Source organism: Sparus aurata, chromosome 8 (genome assembly GCF_900880675.1).
Source record: "Sparus aurata chromosome 8, fSpaAur1.1, whole genome shotgun sequence".
Lineage (NCBI taxonomy): Eukaryota > Metazoa > Chordata > Actinopteri > Spariformes > Sparidae > Sparus > Sparus aurata.
In genome coordinates, this window is record NC_044194.1 from 25,641,379 (window position 1) to 25,656,921 (window position 15,543).

General features: G+C 40.7%; 1 protein-coding gene across 1 annotated transcript in view; it reads left to right on the forward strand.

The window, feature by feature from the left end:
- Positions 1–15,543, forward strand: part of cdh13 (cadherin 13, H-cadherin (heart)) — a 233,285-nt gene that overhangs the window by 158,533 nt on the left and 59,209 nt on the right. Inside the window, exons 9-10 of the mRNA XM_030425730.1 lie at positions 8,942–9,124; positions 9,216–9,469. Of these exons, the coding sequence (XP_030281590.1) occupies positions 8,942–9,124; positions 9,216–9,469 (437 nt within the window). The remainder of the gene's footprint in view (positions 1–8,941; positions 9,125–9,215; positions 9,470–15,543) is intronic.

Below are 15,543 nucleotides of genomic sequence, written 5' to 3' on the forward strand. Positions count from 1 at the left end.
GCTTCTGTAGGGGATTGGGCTCTGACTTGATTAATTTTATAGAGAGGATCTAATCCTGTTTTTATGAAGGGGGAAGAGTCCCTCTGTGGTTCTGCCATCTGAAAGGCCAGATATGCATGTTCCTGTAGCAAAGCGAATATTTCTGCTCATAGATTTTATCTGCCAATCACAACAGTGTGTTAATTATTTCTGTTTGTTGTTTATTTGTGCGCTGTCGCTGAGTTTTATGTGTTGAATTGTACATTACACCATCTTCCTCACACCATGCTAGAGAACTTTTTGTGAATATTGATCAAGTTTTGTACCAGCTGATGTTGGTATCAGAGCATAGCTGACATAGCCTGATATTCTTCCCCACCAAGCAACTTTTGTCCTTTGCATCTTTTTCCCTCACTGTTTTTTTTTATTCCTCCCTGTCCACCAATGTCCTGACCTCCCTTCATTTTCTTCGTCTGTGCTTGCATTCCTTGTCTCGCCTCCTCTCCTCTCTGGCTCTGCTAATTCAACGCCATGTCTGACTGGGCCTATTTCCTGCTGCTCCTCATAACAAGACCATGATGGACCTTATCACTCCTGTCACTCAAACTCCCTGACAGCCAGACTATGTCTTTTTTTTTCCTCCCTGAAATGTGCACTCTTTCTCTGTCTGCTTTGCCTCCACCACTCTCCTCTATGCTGGCCAGGAGAATATGCTCACCTGCAATCCATCTGTCCTGCTGATAAAGATGTTAGCGGTGATGGGTGTAGCACCAGGCACAGGGCAGCAGGGCCCTGTCAGTGCTGGTCTCTCTTGGGGGATGGCTAACGGGTGTCACGGATTAGTCCGGGCTTTGCATGATTGCTTCGGTAGCGCTGAGATACAAATGGCACATACCCTTGGTGATTCGGTGGCGTAGTCGGCCAGGAACAAGTAGAAAGGGATGGGAACGGATTTGTGTGCATTGTATTTTAGGTTAGACACATATTATGGAGGACCATCCAGTTAGAGTGAGACATAGGTATGTCCTTGAAACTTTGGCAGTTTTACATTGAATTCTCTTGGTCAGATTTTTCCACCTCTGGTGTAAGAGTCAACATTTTAGTTATTCTATCCTTTATATAAAAAGTACATTTGTGTTTCTTCATATGAAGTGAGCATGCTTCATAAGAAAGGTGGTACCCATGAAGGGTTTTGACAGGTCATTTTATTCAAATGTGACAAAGAGTTTGACGCCTCTTGACACCTCCAGTCGCTCTGATAAAGAGTGATGAAGCACCAGAAATATGTGTGAAAAGCCACTTGAAAATAGCAACAGGGATTTTGACCTCTTTTGAGAATTTTCTTAGAAATATGTTAAACTGTTAGAAGTCACACAAGTCGGCTTCCTGTCTCCACACAGTGCTCACAATAGATTTATTTGAAAAGGCTGCTGAAAGCATTTTACAGTTTTCCGCTTTTGTTTTGTCCACTCTCGATATTGGTGCAACATATACGGTAATATTTGATTTAATATTTTCTCATTTTGGTATTGAACGTCGGGTGAAAAAGCAGGGAAGTATTGAAACGCTTCTATGGAAATCTTTACCTGAGACAATTATGCATGCTTTAGGGAAACCAGTCTGTATGATGCATCGTCCAGCTGATGCAGGGGAAAAATTCTTAAGATTTTATAGTGACACCTCCTGCTTAATTGTCTTTTTTGACCCCAAAAAGATAAAACAGGTCTGCACCTAGCATTGAGGACAGAAAGACCACATCCTCGTTATTAATTCTTAGCTTTTCTACGTTCTTAATATATACAGTATATTTCCTAAAATGTTACATTAATGAATTGGGGAAGAGGGCAGGAAGGCTGCCAAGCCAGTGACATGAGTTTGAGACTGCGCTTCCGTATTAGTAAGTGTGAAACCACTGGATATTTACATTTACATTTTAGGGCATTTAGTGCTTTTGTCCAAAGCGACAGTAATTCATGCATACATTCATACACTGATGATGGTGGCTGCTATACAAAGCGCCGACCAGCACATCAGGGGCAGTTTGGGGTTTAGTATCTTGTCCAAGGACACTTCGACATGCAGACCAAGGGAATCGAACCAGCTACCTTTTGATGAAAAGATGCTGGCTCTACCCCTGAGCTGCAGCCACACAAGTGGATATTGAATATGTCGGACTATAGTGTTTCAACATTTGTGATTATCACACTATATTTTTTAAGGGGCCCTCAAGACAGTTCACAACTATGTTTGTGGAGACAAAAACATTGTGTATTTTAAGATAAACATAACCAGATCATAAGCCCGGTATTGTCACAGCATCAAATAAAAAAAATTAACCAAAAGAAATGTAGAGTTGGAATATATTGATAGTTTGCAGAAACATACCTTGCCAAAATTTATTCTGGTGACTTGGTTGTAAGGTGTTGAAATGAACAATGGAAAATGGTGAGCACATAAATAAAATGTAGCAGGAAGACTTCCATTTCCATTTTGTTGATTTAGGAAAGGATACAAAAGTCCTGAAGGCAGCACTCTCCATTCTGACCACTGGAGAGGTACTATCCAATCTATCAAGTGTAATGCACAAGCTGTAACACTTGAATGGCTTCTGGTTTTTGAAGCATATGGTTATTTAATACACGGTTTGCCTGTATTCCTTGAAAATGCTTTCTTTTTTTTTTTCAGCCGTAATATTTTTTTTCAGCCGTAATATTTGTCAATGCAGCTGGGTTAACCAGCTGCATTGACAAATATTACGGCTGTCATGTTCTGCAAAGGTAGAAAAGCTGCTTTTCCGAATGTCAGATTCATCGAAAATCTATCTTTGGAAACAGCCTGAGCAGAGGCTGTTCAAATTTAATAAAGACACAGGTAAGCTTATTAACTCTCCAGGCACACGTACTGTATGCAGGATTAAAGCTAGGGGGAAGGGTAAAGCGAACGGGGGGTTAGACAGAGAAGTAAGTTGCCAATCCCATACACAGACACTGCTTATAGGATCGTGTGGGAAGATGAGTGATCATATGTACTTGGTTTCATTTCAGCTTCATGCTGCTACAATGAAATGGCGCCTTTTTACAGATTTGAGGTCTGTCTACACCTCGTTCTGCTGAGAATTAAGCTGCTTTTGAGAGCAGATAGAAGAGAGACAAGTGGCTGCTTATAAGGATTTCTTTTCTAAATTTGACTTTTACCTCTGCGATGTCTACGTCGTTATTTTGTTTTTACAAAGGGACCTAGAAAAACTGATTTAGTGTGTGAGTCTTTTCATGCAAAGTTTCTAAGACTTTAAAATATTTTATGAGATGCTAAGTTGGAGGTGCTGTATAATTTTTTTTAAGATACGTGTATGTCATGCCTTTTGAGATAGTGTGTCAGGATTTATCCCTTCACATTTGACAGTTTATTCTCTGCTTCCTAAGAACTGCTTTAGAGGATCAAAAACCTTGTAGGTAAGAGGTAAGTAAGAGGACAAGGACTAAGAAAAAGTGAGAAAAGACACTCTGTAAAAACATACTGGAAAACACCCAAGACCAGACCTCCAATGCATCTGTTGTGGTGGCTTCCTTTTGTGACGTGGCAATGGATAAAATGTTTCTCGGAGGCAAAGCGGTCTTGTCTCAGGAGGTTTAATGTGACGAGCCACTGTTATGTCTGTTCCCTTTCAGAGAAAAATCTTTGGGGCAGCGGGGACGTGTCACAAAGTCCTTTCCATTAAGAAAAATGAACAGCTGCTCAACTGTCTGTCTCGCTGCCTGTCAGCGCAACCTAAACTGCCATCTGTATTCATAACACAGTCTGACAGACATCCAGGCATAAAATAAGTTGATTTCAACTCTGCCCGTCCGTCTCTGTTTGTGTGTGTATGATGACTGTGTACTATCTGTTAGAATAGGGTGAGCATATGGGTGTTTACTCGACTGTAATTACGTGCATGCGTCTCTGTTTATTTGTATGTGTCTGTGAGAGGGAGAACAAGATGGAAAAGTCATGTTGACAAATTTTACCATTTAACAACCAGTATAAATTTCAAAATAACCACTTGTTTACTTTCTCTTAAATATGACTCTTGCCACCTTACTCTTCCTTCACTCTGTCTTTTTCTATGGAAATGAAGTCCACAGCTCTGCACAGAACAGTCAGACTGAAAAGGTCTCGGTCACTGGTTTGAAACAAGCAAACAATGCCAGCTGGCAATGAGAGACAAATTAAAAGCCTCTATAAGAAATGGAAAGCAATTTCCATAGTAGTGTTAATGAGGCAGAGAGCATTTAGTGTTACTCGGTAAAGCCGACAATTGTGTATTATCTTCCCAGGCTTTACATTTCTTTCGCGGGCCCTTTGCCAGGATTTCAGGCTTCCTTTGCACCACCATCTGTTGGAGTGGAGGTACGCTGAATGATTTTGACAGTATTGAGATGGAGATTTTCTAGAATAGTGTTTCAGAAATCAGCCAGCTGTTTTGCTTTGGTTTCCAGATGTTTGCTATCCTAAGTTCTGAGACCCTTTGAATAGAGCTGAAGTTGGAAGAAAACCATTTTTAGTTTGAGAGTTGTCTCAATGTGTCCCAGATTGAGGGATTTAGGTTGACTACATTTGTCAAATATATGGTCATGGAGGCAAGTTTTGTTTTCAACGTGTCTAAGACATCAAGTCTAAATCAGTCTGATGTCATTTTTGCAGCTTTTATTCCTTTGCCTATTTTAAATGTGTTATTACTTTATGCCAAAGCAGGAATGTGATGAGGTTGAACACAGATTGACTTTCAAAGATGGTTCATGCAGAGTGTTTTTCATGTTCATAGATCTTTTTGCAGTGTTTTGCCTATACTTAAGAAGAAAATGAATAGTAATGCAAGACTCTGTAGTCTGTAATCTTAGCTAAGACCAATTTTTATTCCACTTGCGTCTGAACTATTGATTGGCACCTTATTTGGCCAGTTCGGAGCTTCCATGCCCACCCTGTGGCCTGCAACAACCACAGAGGGATGTCATAGAACACCCACTTCTTATTCCATCCTCTCTCTCCTGAGCCACTTACACGCCAGCCATTGGATGATTGACACATCATGTCACCCATGACATTTACAATTCATGAATACATAGTCAATTGGTTTTAAGGCCGTAATTATAAAAGATCACATCTATTTTATATGCAAAATGTTAATGTAAATAAGGAAACAAGGAACTGTACTGAGTTTAACGCTTCTTTTACTCTCCAGCACAGGTGTTTGGAGGTGTCAAAATGGTGTTTTTATGTGGTTATTAAATTTGGACCATGTACGACTATATTATGTGGAACCATTGGGTTTTCCAGTTAACGGGGCAGTTACCGGATCATTGGCAGGATCATTTTTTGCATTTTAAAAACTCTGCCAAGGAAAATCGCAAAATATTCGTTCTGTTCAAACGCCATTAGATCAATGACAGAAGCTCTGTAAGTGCTGAGACTTTAACTTTAAATCATACCTGTACTCTTTGAATTTTTCTGTGGGCTAGACTGCGACAGGCTTTTCAGGATAATTTTCATAAATTTTCAGGAATGGCAAATAAAAGATCAGATTTATGGCAATCCTTCCAATAGTTACTGAGCTATTTCCAGCTTCCATTAGCCGTAAAACATATTGTCATCTCAGACTTTGTGAACGGTAACCTACAGTCACTGGTTTTAATTAGCTAGAAGGTCGTACTCGACCCTCTACAGGGTGTAATGTAGTATGTGACTGAGGTGCACAATGGCACTTATCACAGGTATATCGGTAGTGACAAGAAATTACATATAATATGATGCAATTAATGTGCGTATATCATGTTTTGCATTGTACTTTTATAGGTTCAGTCATGGAAATCTCTGGTAAATACAAGGCAATCACTACACTCGACTCCAAGTCTTCAAGTTATATCCAGTTTTGAATGCATGGCGCATGATAAACCTTTTTCCTACCGATCCAGACATCACTGCTTTTCATTCAGTTTTGTGTTGTATGAAAATCAATTACTTGTGACACATGCCACAGTTATGTTTTTAAGAAAGAGCACTTTGTTGTTTCGCACACCAATTTTTAGCATCCTGTTTTGCACTGTAAAAACAAACAACAACAAAAAACCCACCATCTCAATCACAGGTATGAATAGCTCAACAATTAGGGCTTTTTTTACAGTATAATTACAACTGTCAACTGAAACCTGACATTGTCCATTTGTTTATCTTTTCTCCTCAAGTTGTTTTGACTGAAATGACAATCACCCAATTATCTTTTGACAGCTCAACATTACCTTGAAGATTTATGGGACGGATTATTGAAAAAGTCTGGCACATGGAAGAAGGGAAAGAAAATCGATAGCACACTGTAATTTTTTTTTTCTTGATTCTTAAATGTCTCAAGGATGGGGCTCTTTGGTGTGTGTGTGTGTCTGTCTGTCTGTCTGTCTGTCTGTCTGTCTGTCTGTCTGTCTGTCTGTCTGTCTGTCTGTGTGTGTGCACTGAGTGAGTGGGGCCAGTAGGTAAGTAAAAAAGCTGAGGGTTTCAGATAGAAAACAGCCAACACAAACACACATAGACATGCATGCACACACGCACACACACACACACACACACACACACACAGGGATAAAAGCAAACTTGAAGGCAGACCCCTCTCTTTTAATGTGTTTAAGTCATTTCAGGCCAAAAGCTCCATCTCATAGTTAGTCATTTCCTTCTAGTCTTTCAGGTGACTGGTTGCTTTGTGCTCCAGGTGGAATTGGGGCCTTATCAGTGGCAGGGCAGGAGCCCAGTGGCCACATCACACAGAATACAGCGTTTTCTCCAACCGCATGACTGCCCCACATGATTAAACCCAATCAAACCGGCTGTTGTCTGTGTCTATACTGTATTTGTGTGTGTGTGTGTGTGTGTGTGTGTGTGTGTGTGTGTGTGTGTGTGTGTGTGTGTGTGTGTGTGTGTGTGTGTGTGTGTGTGTGTGTGTGTGTGTGTGAGAGCTTGAAATGTTACATTTGAGCCTTATCTGTGGTTTGAAGTCCAGAGGAGAGTGATGGGCATGGGAATGCCAATGACATGCATTTGTTTCTGATCAGTGTGTCTTTGAGTATGTGTAAAAGGGGCACGTAGGAAGTGAAACGGCTAAAGACGAGGCAATAGTTGTCAACATTTTAATTTCCATTTCAGCACACTTAAAGAATCACTTTTGGACTTTTCTTTTTTGCCAACCGCCTCTTAATTTCCCCGTGATGCTTTTGTACAAAACTGCCACGGGCTTGCAGGACAAAAGGACCAACAATGCTTACGTGGGTGCAAACACAAGCTACTTCTTTCAAGAACATTGTGTATCTATCCTGTGTGCCCTAAATGACTGTGAATGGTTCAAAGTGGGCTTTTCTTTAAATAAGCTTTGGATGAATAAAAAAAAAAGGGAGAAAAGAGAAGAAATCAATGTTTGTCTTTCTTCAGATGAACGCAAGGAGCCAGGCAGTGTAAGGCAGTAAGAGGGTAATCTGTGAAACAACAATACCGTGGGCTGACAGGAGACACAGTAATCTAGGCTGGACCAGCGCTATCCTTAAACAGAGTGTTCTGTGTCTAAAAGATTACACTATAAGCTCTGACACCATAATGGTCCTGACACACACACATACACACACACACGGACAGAATTGCCTCTGCCTGCCCGGAGCTTTTGCAATGGTACCCCTGTTCACAATGTAGTCTTTAGTGGGAGCCATTCCTGCATGCGTTGATAGGAATCTGATTGAGTCCTGCTGCCAACAATGAGCACAGAGGTGGGGAATGATTGACACTGAGAAACAAATGAGATGCACTGTGAGGAATCGCAGATGGAGGTGTAGTGTTTCTTCTGTTTGTCCGTGCATTCATATGTTTAATAGTCCTTATGTGAGGCAAATGCTTTTCTTTATTGGATTTGACTGCAGAACATTTGACTGACTTACTGTCACTTTTTAAGATTTTAAATGCTCTTCTTTCCTTCTTTTGCTGTTCTGTAGCTCCTTTAGCATGATAATTTGGTCTATACATTAAAAATGACTGGGGCTAAGTAGAAATGTATAACGAGGAGGAAGACTTAACTGTGGCTTTCTTATAAATAAACTGAAGTTATATTCACATGTAGTCTGTTTGTTGAATGCATGGAACTGCGTGTATTCTTGAGGTCTAACAAATGAATGAGTAAACCCCCCTTATGCAACATTTGCAAGGCCATTTTCTATATATATTTAAATCCTACATTGTTTATGCCCATATCTGCTAGCTCGCAGTCTTCTTCTTTGCCTTTGTTGGCACATTTTTACGCTTGCCTGCGTGTTACTGCCACCAGCAGAATAGCTAGAATGGCAATAATTTGTGTCACACCACCATAAGCTCACACACCTGCACAGTGCAAACAATAAGGGGACTGACATTTCTCCATCGCACCACCACTTGTCTAATACTCCCCAAGGCACCGTATAGTATACATTATGTATAATCAGACTGCAGGAGGAGCAAGTTGAGTTTTAGTGCAATATGTGTTTATTCACCCCAAACGTCTAATGTGCTGTACAGATATTCCTTTCCTTGGCAATGTACACTGTAGCTGTGCAGAAATTCAGTTTTTATCTGTCACACTGTGCCTTTCCTCTTGTCTCTGTACATTTGTGCAGATTTGAAATAAGCCCAAATCCTTCACTCAAGTTTGAAATATTAACATCTTGGTCAGACAGCTCTTCCTTATCTCATGTCTTATCCACTCGTGTCTTTCTACTGACTCAAATTGCAATTGTGCCGCCTTTGAATTCACCTCACATTCAGTCTGAAGACACCTTTGCACTTACCTAAATCAGCTCCTAACAGAAAGTTTTCATCTGCTGTCTCCTCTCTGCCCGAGTCCTTGTTCTTTAATAGTCTCTACCTGCAGGTATTTTTGGTTCGTCTTGCTTACTAATGGTGACTTGTCTGTCTGTCTTCTCAGTTTGAGGCGTATGTATATGAGGGCTCGACGGGTGTGGTGGTCAACCTGACCGTGATCGACAGAGATGACCCAACCACAGGAGCAGGGAGAGCTCTCTATTCTATAATTAACGGAGATCCCGCACAGAGCTTTGAGATTCAAACCAACCCAGACAATAACGAAGGAATGCTCTCTGTCGTCAAGGTAAAGTATTTGCCAAGCCTTATGCATCATATGCTGCATTAGGTAACATGATAACCCTCCCCTTACCTTCCCAATCATTTGCCCAATTCAGCCTCTGGACTACGAGGCCACGGCGTTCCACACACTACTCATCAAGGTAGAAAACGAGGATCCTCTGGTTTCTGACGTTGGCTACGGCCCTAGCTCCACAGCCACTGTCCATGTCACGGTCCTGGACATCAACGAGGGCCCCGTCTTCTTTCCCGACCCCCTGACAGTCACCAGGATGGAAAACATTCCTGTGGGAAGCTTTGTGGCCTCACTCAATGCTACAGATCCAGATATATTACAGATGCAGAGCGTCAGGTAAGGAACTCTGGGTAAAAGCATGTGTGAAAGGGTTAGGGTTTGGGACCAGGTTAAAGGTTCGGGTTCAAGGCTATGGTCATGGGTCAGGGTTAGAGTTATGGTTAAGGGGCTAGTGTTCGGGTTGTGATTATTGGGGTTAGCCATAGATTGTAATTATTCTCACTCTGGAGTCAAAGTGAGAAAAATTGTAATCGAGGCACGAAAAAAAACATTCTTGTCTTATAAAAAAACAAGGAAAGAGAGGAAGAACGGGAGAGAGCTTTTTTTTGTGATTGAATGTCGTCTGCTGTTGCTCGCGGCTCAGTGTCATCAGTAATGAGCTTTCTGTTACTCAGTTCACTTGGCATCACTCTGTTCAGTTGAGCACGTGTTCAAGTATCATTTGTGAATGGTACTCTCTGAGCAGCACTTGACGTTTTCTGTCATATAAGGGCACTGTCACCTCTCTCATTTGTTCCTGAGCCCTCATCGCTCCATCTTTTTATCCCATTCATCCGCCATCCCCTGCCTCCAATGTTCTCTTTGCCTGTTAGGCCGCTCTGTCTGAGTTTTGTACACTCGGAAGATATTGCCCTGATATCTGCAATTTACTGGCACAGGTCAAACCATTCACCCCCGTCAGCTGAAAAGTCATGGAGTGGGGCAGCTCATTAATTTTAACTCTGTTACAGAAAAAGCCCTCGCTCAAATATTATCATCATCATAACAAGAAGGCTATTAGTTTCACTATGTGCTACAATAAAAGTTATTCCTATCCCTGCCAGAGGGAGCCCCATAGTGTGTCGCACTTCCTTTTACAAGATGGAAAACTCATCATTGCGTTTATTGGCTTTCAGACCTAATTTATACTCAATTTAGATTGCTCTTTTTCTGCTCCCTTCCAGTTATATATCATGTAAAAATAGTGTTAAGTAAACACATGGGGATAATAATGACTCAGGGAAATAAAACTCGCTGGATCGTGACTTAACTGCTTGAAATTATTGATGCTGCTTCATGTGCTGTAAAACGTAGCCACCGTGTCAGTATCAAATGCTACATAATGCGCAGTTGTTCCACTCAATGATGTGGGGGAGTCGGGACCTGTGCCCATAAAGCTTTCATCAGCGGTGGTCTGAGATCACCAGTCAGGTCACACTGCCATATTAATTTCAAAATGTCTGAGAGCACAAACTGGTGTCTGAATACAAATTTGTCTCAGTGTTACCATCATACTACCAAGATTCACGAAGAATAGGTTGTGTTGTGGGGTTTTTGTACTTTAACTCTTACTTTTTTACTTCTTTATCAGGAATTTAATTTGGTTGGCAACGGTTTATTCGTATTATGCTGTTTGGTGTATTTGCCTTCACGGATTTAGTTGTGTTAAACTTGGTCAGTGCTTGCAAAAGATAAGATTAGGATACTTGTTTACTGAATCACATTCCAAACTCGCCAAATACAAATGCTTTAGCTTTCCCAAATGGTAGCAAGCCTGACCGACCAACCCCAAGCATCAGTATATGACGAGTTGGGAATCAACAATAAACTGTCTTGCAAACTGGACCTTTAAAATGAAACCTTGGACATTAAAAGCAACATGTAACGGAAGAAAGATGTGGAAACACAAAAATAAAAGCATTGCTCAAAACCAGCAAATGGTCACTATTGAAGCCTTGAAGCACATTCCTTCTTAGTGTCTAAAGTATTTACACATTAACAATATTAGCAGTCTGAAGACATGCTAGTGGCTCTGAAGTGTTTAGGTATTGTCGCGTTTTGAGGTAATTGCTAACATTTTCAGGCTGACAGCAAAATACTAACCTATTGATACTGACCAGATTCATGGGTTGGGTTGGATAGATGAGCCTCAAGAAATTCTGACTTTGACTGGCTGTCCACTATATATTGTCTAGTAGGTTGTCGGAAATGATCGTGGCTTGTAAAAGCAGCATCAGTTTAGCATATTAGAATGGGAATATTTAACACTAATGCAGAGTGCAGTTGTAGCTGATATCAGTGTCATTAACTTTGCAGGTATTTGGTGGAACTAGATAAATCGTAAACCAAAGCTGTCACAATTCATCTTGAGGGAGACATCGACGTATGTATTAAATGTAATGGCAAGCCATCCAGTAGTTGATGGTCGTAAATAGTGAATTCATATTGTTATAAACCACAGATGTCAGTCTCCTGTGGTGGTTGGAGAGAAAACTACTTGATCACCAAAGTCCTTACAATTTATCAACTTGGCACCATGGGAATCTGGACACAATTTCAGGGCATGGTGGACATGCTGACCAGTATAGCTTTCCTTAGAGCTACTACAGCGCAAGCTTGAATAAACATTTAAACATATAGGGATCTGAGATCAGCAGTACCCTGTAGCTTCACTCTAATGTGATAAAATTGGAGTAGTAAATTTCCATTTTTCTTGAATAAAAACTGTGGAAGATTAAAGTCAAACTGCCTCTTTTTGTTTCATGTCTGAATCAGATTATCCAGGAAGGACATGAACTGCAGGTTTTGACAAATTGAAATACAACTTAGAAAAGAGTTTTATGTTCTATTTTCATTCTACCAGCAGATTTGTCTCTTATATTGTTGTCCTTCAGCAGCTTGGTCTTAAAAAAATCAATTTAGTCCGTCAAGAAAACCTTCCCACTGACACATGTTTCAGGTTTAAATGTTATTACAGAAAGGTATCATAACAGTATTATTTTCTTTATGACACACAGAAGTTTAAAGGAGTTGAAGTGTTTGTGTTCTCTCTCTCTCTCTCTCTCTCTCTCTCTCTCTCTCTCTCTCTCTCTCACACACACACACACACACACACACACACACACACACACACACACAAACACAATTTGGATTTGGATTTTTAAGCCATACAAATCACTCAGAAATCTTCTCTAAAGATTGTGGTGATGTTTAATCTATCTATAGCCATGGAGGGCTCTGTGTTTTTGACATCTTCTTTGCATCTTTGCCTGATCTTCCAGGTCGTATTCCAGCATCTCTCCGACTTCACCCTTCCTGCTCCGCTTCTCTCATCTCACGCATCGTGCGTTTCTGTATTTATTTCATGGTGCCTGTGTTTGTTGTCATTTCATCCTCTCACATTTTGCCAGTAACAGTGACTTTGAGTTGCCACAACTGTGACCTGCAGACAGGTTGAGGACATTGTGAAAGATAGACACTTGGAGAAGTGGAAATAGGGAGCGAGCGTGCGCGGAATGAAACAGCAAAAAAAGAAATGTGTTTACCTTCCTCTCTTCTTGCCTGTCTACCCTTGCATAACTATGCAGGTGTGTGTGTGTGTGTGTGTGTGTGTGTGTGTGTTGATTATTGTGTGCATTATTGTATGTGTATATTTGTGAGGATTATATACATTCACTATTAACTTATAGACCAGTATGTTTACTATGGGAGGAATAATGCACATCAACATATTGACTTTATGACAGTCTGGTCATTGCATGTCTTCGACAAGAAGCAGCATGTAGAGAAACCAGAGGAAACTCAATTTACGAAACATTTGCATTACATTAAGCAACTAAGCCCTATTTTCACAGGACTATTGTTACATGGGCTCCTCTGTGATTTATAATAATTGCAGCGGTCATCCGTGTTCTTAAAACCTGTGAAAGTCTGCCATGTGTGACATTTCTGGACAGCAGCTAGACCCACAAGCAGACCCCATTCAGGCAGGATTAGCATTCCAGTGGGAGACGGGTAATAAAATATTTTCAATGCCTCTTCGACTACATTTATCACTGCAGGTGGCATTTTACCCAACGCCAAATTACAGGAGGTGGTTCATTATATTCCACAGAAAAATCATGCGAAGCTAATCACAGGCTGAGCGTGGGAGAAATTAATAATGTTGTTTTCACATTTGAATGAAGTTCTGGCCCATTTAAATCCAAGCACTCACCTTCAACTATGATTTTGTTCTGCAGCCACTGCAGCCCAGAAGCTAACCATCAAATGTCTTCCACGAAGCCCTTAATTAATTAGTTGCCCCAAGTCTGTTTGACAGGAACATTATATATGCTTATGAGTTCAGTATGAGTTAATAAACATATATATATTTTTTACATTGTGCTGGAATGTTAAAGGTGTTTTGTGGAACTTCTTTGTTACACTGGAGGCCTGACATTATGTCAGTGCACTCCATTACTAGACTAACGTCAGCTACTGGTGCTATGTCAGCGGAGCTGAAAGAGACAATCCGAGTCCTTCACGAGTCACCAGTCCAGCAGCATTAAACAATTTAAACAAATCGTCCTCAGGCTTGTACAGGCAACCAAGAAAGATGGGAAAGGTCTCATTTTTCATGTCACATTACAGTCTGCTCACTTGTAGCCAATAAATAAGTGATTAATACACGTAAATTGCTACAAATTGTCACATTGAGTCCATTTGAGGAATTTGATGTAAATAAAGAAAAAATCCTGTTTTTCACTTTAGTTTTTGCACCTCACAATGAGTTAAATAATGAGTTTCAGGGGTGCTCTTAGGTGAATTATGTCACCTTTGGACAGGCAAGCTGTTTCCCCTTGTTTTCCAGTCCTTATGCTAAACAAGGGCAGTTGGCTTCTGGCTGTAGCTTCAAATTGAAGAAACAGATATCATTCTAAATGGCCACAAGAAATCTAAAAATGGCAAACTACTCCTTGAAGGCTAGAGATTAATTGGTGTTTTTCCAAAATCTGACTATTTGTTGGAAAAAATGAAGGTTGAAAGAAGCAGAGAACATTTCACTAAATGATAGGGCTGTAACGATAACCAAAATCACGATTCGGTTTGTATCACAATTTTTGACACACAGTTTGATACAAACCTCTTTTCTTTTTTTCTTTTTTAATTCAACATTTTATTCATGTAACATTTCAATAACTTCTGTATATGATACTCGTCTGATAGTATCAGAGGCAAAGTATTGGCAAACTGAAGGTCCCTCACTCAACTAAATAAAGAGAAATGTCCCACAAAGTATCGTTACAGAACCAAACTAAGGTAACGTAGTAACTGTAACTGTCTTTGGCAACAAGGAAAAAAATACCGTAGTTATATGTGGAGAAGCGTCCGTCCTCCCGCCTGTCCTACCGACTCCTCGTTGCATTTCTGCTCGAAAAACAGCGTCTGTCACCAGCAATAAACTTTAACTCACCCAGTGTTTATGATGAAAAAAAATCTCCGATGGTCAGCCCTCCTGACCGAGACTTAAGTGAACTGTCCCCTGGAAAACAGCCTCTGTCCTGACAGAGTCAGACAGGTCCTGTTTACTGATGGCGATTATGTAATTATGTAATTCAGAGAGAAAAATGTAAATGTGTCACTTTCCAGGAGGAGACACCGGGGAAACACCTTGAAAACACACACGTGTCATCATCGTGACGTGTATCGATCTTTAGGAGCCGCAGCGCCGGCTTTCTGTGTAATTTACACAGCAGTTCATCTTTAAGGCAGAGATGCTTCGCTCTGTGTGAATCACCAACGGCGGAGAATTGGCGAACCGCCGCTGTGGTGTTAATGCGGCATCTCTGTGTGAAAGGGGCTACTTAAAGCTCATAGTGCTGGATCTGGACTGGAAGTTGAGTCGCAATTCTGCCTTCTCACACCATGAGACAGGTTCTTGGATCTGAGTGTCGCGATTTCGGTTTTGACACATGTATCATTACGGCCCTACTAAATGAACAAGTATATAAGTAGAGTCAGTCGTTTCTATTTTACAGACAGAGATTAAAAAAAAGAAAGTATTTGACCTTATTTAGTCTGTAAAGCAGCTGAGTTAACTTCCTTTTTTAAAATGAGGGATCCTACTCAAAGGAACAGTACAGTACAAAATGAAAATTCAGTCATTATTTACCCCACTCTCATGTTGATGGCAAGTTTCATGGTCCACAAGACATAGCTTTGCAGAAAAAGAGTGCAGTAGCCGTCTTCAAACTGAACTGACTGGGACATATTTTAGGCAGCTTGTCCGGCGTGATCAAAGATCGAAAAAGCCCCCGCATTCCAAACTGATTTGAAAAGACATTATTTACATCCCCAACACACGGTCGAGGTTAAAGCTTTTCAGCTTA